The sequence below is a fragment of the Arachis ipaensis genome, chromosome B10 (assembly GCF_000816755.2).
Source record: "Arachis ipaensis cultivar K30076 chromosome B10, Araip1.1, whole genome shotgun sequence".
Classification (NCBI taxonomy): domain Eukaryota; kingdom Viridiplantae; phylum Streptophyta; class Magnoliopsida; order Fabales; family Fabaceae; genus Arachis; species Arachis ipaensis.
The window spans coordinates 134743601-134747435 of NC_029794.2; the positions used below are offsets into that span (position 1 = coordinate 134743601).

General features: G+C 37.2%; 1 protein-coding gene across 1 annotated transcript in view; it reads right to left on the reverse strand.

Moving 5' to 3' along the window:
- Window positions 1-3386, reverse strand: part of LOC107622403 — a gene marked incomplete in the record, with an annotated part of 4516 nt that extends 1130 nt beyond the window's left edge. The window contains 5 exon segments of the mRNA XM_021114243.1: window positions 61-177; window positions 309-1558; window positions 2848-2966; window positions 3040-3079; window positions 3164-3386. Of these exon segments, the coding sequence (XP_020969902.1) occupies window positions 61-177; window positions 309-1517 (1326 nt within the window).

Below are 3835 nucleotides of genomic sequence, written 5' to 3' on the forward strand. Positions count from 1 at the left end.
TAGGACAAATCACTAAAGAAATTGACAAATAGCTGACCGGAAGTAATATGTTATTCTGACTTGTCTGATAGTAAGCTCGGTTTTGAACTTGTTCTTTTCATTGTAATTTTCCTTGATAGCCTTTCTGAAAATGTTCTCCGGTAGCGGGAAACAATCACGAGAAACGGTGAATCGCACCTGAAGACCTCACAACCATCAGCACACATAACCCATGAGAGACAAAGATTAGGGCAAGATATAAATAACTGAAAATCGGATCAAATAAAAGACAATATTGGGATAAACAAAAAAGAAAAAGAGCAAATAACCTGAGCAGGAAAGTTACCACCGAAAGCTCGGGGTTCAAGTTTCATACCACCAGAAGATGAAGCCTTGTAAATCCCATACAGCAGCTTCAGATCAAAATCATAAAGAAAAAGCTTCATCCCAGGCTTGACTCCTAAAACAACATCCTTTTTGCCAGCTGGGACACCCATTACAGAATATCGGAAACAATCAGGTTTTGTCTTTCCACTGCACATGAAGATGACACCACCAAGTTTTTCTCTTTTCTTCTCACTTGATCTGGTATTTTCCATGCCACCATGCTTATCTTTATTTGCTCTACTCTTAGAACCCTTGTCTGGCCCTCTATGCTTCTCTTTATTATTCTGTTTTGGCTCACTCTTATTTGACTCAACGATCTTACTTCTTTCAGCTTCATGCTTCTTCTCAATAGGACCTTTGTCACTAGTCCTCTTATTTGGACTTTCTTTCTCTTCACTCTTTTCAACCTCCAAATTCTTCCCTTTAGGTTGCTCATCGGTCTTTCCAACTACCTTCTTGTTCTTCTTCCACTTTCTATCTTTACCATGAATCTGTTGTAAACCGTTTTCCTTAACATTTTTAGATTTCTTAACAATTTTAGCTTTGGCCTTCAATGATCGTGGAGTATTCTTGTCACTTGGCTCTGGTTGAATAGATCCTTGAGGATCTTGCTGACGAGATCCTTGAGGATCTTGCTGACTAGATCCTTGAGGATCTTGCTGACTGGCTCCATCAAGCTCCAGTTTAGTAGATCCTTCAGCATTTGGTTTATCAGATCCTTCAACAGGAACTGTCTTATTCTTGCCATCATTTTGCAAGGACTTATTTCCATTTGCCTTTACTTTAGCAGTGTTAGCTGATTTCTTGCGGATTCTTTTGACCTTCAACACTCGTTTAGTTTTTTTCTTACCCAACTCTCCTTGACTAGATCCTTTCGGCTCTGGTGCGTTAGATCCTTGCAGCTCTGGTTGACTGGATCCCTCAGTCACCAGTTGACCAGATCCCTCAGTCACCAGTTGACCAGATCCATCAGGCTCCAGCTTACCAGATCCTTCTGTCTCTGGTTTATTATATCCTTCAGTCTCTGGTTTATTGGATCCGTCAGTCTCTGATTTATTGGATCCTTCAGGAGGACTATCTTTTTCTGATGACTGAGGATTTGAAGGCACTTCAAGGGAATTCTCAGTTCCCTTGCTGTCTTCCTGCTCCATATTTATACGTCTCCGCACACAAATTTTAAGAGGAAATGTTACTGCAATCAGCAAGCATGGAATTGGATCAGTTGTTTGAAAAATTGCTTTTTCTTACAACAATGTCATACAGCTCAAATCTTGTCTAGAGAATTTCATCAGATGTTTGAATCAGTTGCACAGGATGGAATTGGATCTAAGCGACCATCGTACCACAAAATGGAAAAAGAAGAAGAAAAGAAACTTATGGTGGTGACGAAATTTTCAATTAATTTAGAAAGACATCTAGCCACAGTTAAGCATAATTCAAATGAAGCCAAAACACCTGAAACTTCAAAGATTGTAAAGATTTAACAGATTAAGGTTTCATAATAGGATTTCAGCAACAAAATAGCATTATACTCTAACCATAATCTGAGGAAAAGAAATTTTCTGGAACCTTTGTTTTCTGATCAGTGAATTTTGGATTAGACTTGCATCATTTCATACATAATTACGTAAAGATATTGACTTTCAGCAATAACAATATTACGTGCCACACCCAAGGTGATGGATACATGCAAATACCTTTAATTCAAACATATTCTCGGCACTCAAAAATTAGTGGTAACATAAGACATATTCATCATTCATAATACAAAAAATCATAGGTTAAAGACAATCACCAGTAATCAAACAGAGGTGATAGAAGCAGGCAAGCAGGACTTCAAACATGCCATAATAGTAAATAGCAATAGTCTAACATGTAACAAACTTAATATTTGTATAGATCAATGTGACAAAGAACACAACAAATCCACTAACTAATGAAGCATAGCGAATTTTTCTTTTTTCATTTCTCTGATGGAATAAAAAAGCAAATGCTTCACATTATCACAATCTCGGATGATGCACAGAGCACACTAGGCTGAGACGAATGGTCTGAAACTCAAGGGAATGAGGAAAGTGTTAACACGAAGGATGACAATGCATTGTGCAAAATGGTGTTTGTTGATTGTGAAGGAGGTGACTAAAGGTTAAAGGTTAACCTAATGTAACCGTAGCATAAGAGAATTGGACAGCAGAGAACTGCAAATAGAGGCTTTGGCTGCCACAAACCGGCAGCTTAGCTATAGCCAAAGAATGCTGCAGCTCCCAATATATGCAGCAAACCAGATAATGCAATCGACATGATTCTATTCAATGGACAACAGGATTAAACTTCTAGAACAGTTTGGATCCACAAAAAAGGTGAAAAACTGCAAATATTATCCTAAGAATGGGTCTCCATAACATGGATTTTGGTCCAGCTCAGAGTCAATTCAATGATACACCAAAGAGAATGCAAAGCAAAGTCCCCAATTCGATTTACCCAACTATGAATTAGCAATCACTACCACTACCGAATGAGCCCCTCACTCCACCCGATGTCTTTTTGGGATGAACTTCGAGTCTTTGCCAGCTGTGTGAACTCTTCTTAGCAATCACTACCTGAAGGCAAAAGAACCATGAAATGATTCGCCATAAACTAGCATCAAGTCATAACAAGAGTACAAACATCAACCTTTAGTCATAAACACGAACAATTACAACCATCGCAGAAGCTGAATTCCAATAAGATTAAAAATAACAAAAATAAATTAGAAAAAAAAACACCAATCCCGAATGAAATAAAAATTAGAGAATACCAGAAAATGTGCTTTATTGAAAAGAGTGTCCGGCGAGAGCGATTGAGTGAGGGAGAGGGTCCAATTATGGAATTAGGGTTCGAGATAGGGTCATTACGGTGTCATATTGGGGACGCACACAGCGAGAAACACGAAGCAGAAAACAAAAAAAAAAATAGGAAAAAAAAAACACAAAATACACGAAGGAGAGAGAGAGAGAAAGTGACGCAGAATGGTAATAAGTGCCTTAGATTGAGTGCCTGTTTTGCACTGATACACTGTTCTTTTTCTTTATTTTTGTTTTAGTTTTATTTTCTTTTCAATTTTCTAGAAATTTTATTTTGACGTTAGATAAAAATAAATCGGCTTTAAATAATTTGGATTGTTCGAATGATCAATTCACTCGTCTACTTAAACAAAAATCAGAAATTTAAATCACGTCTTGTACATGCGACAATTTATTGGTCAACGACAAATCTTAAATTCGTAATGAATTAGTTTTTGATTTGTCATGTTAGAATAACCAAAAATAAAAAATCGGCTTTCTTACATGGATATTAAATCTGGACCGGTAACCAACCTGTCCAAACTCCGAAGTCCAAACTACGGAGTTACTGGTTTAACCAGTTGTGAGTTAGAATCTCACGTGCAACAGTTCTTGATAAATATTATTAGAGAAAGTAAATATAATTA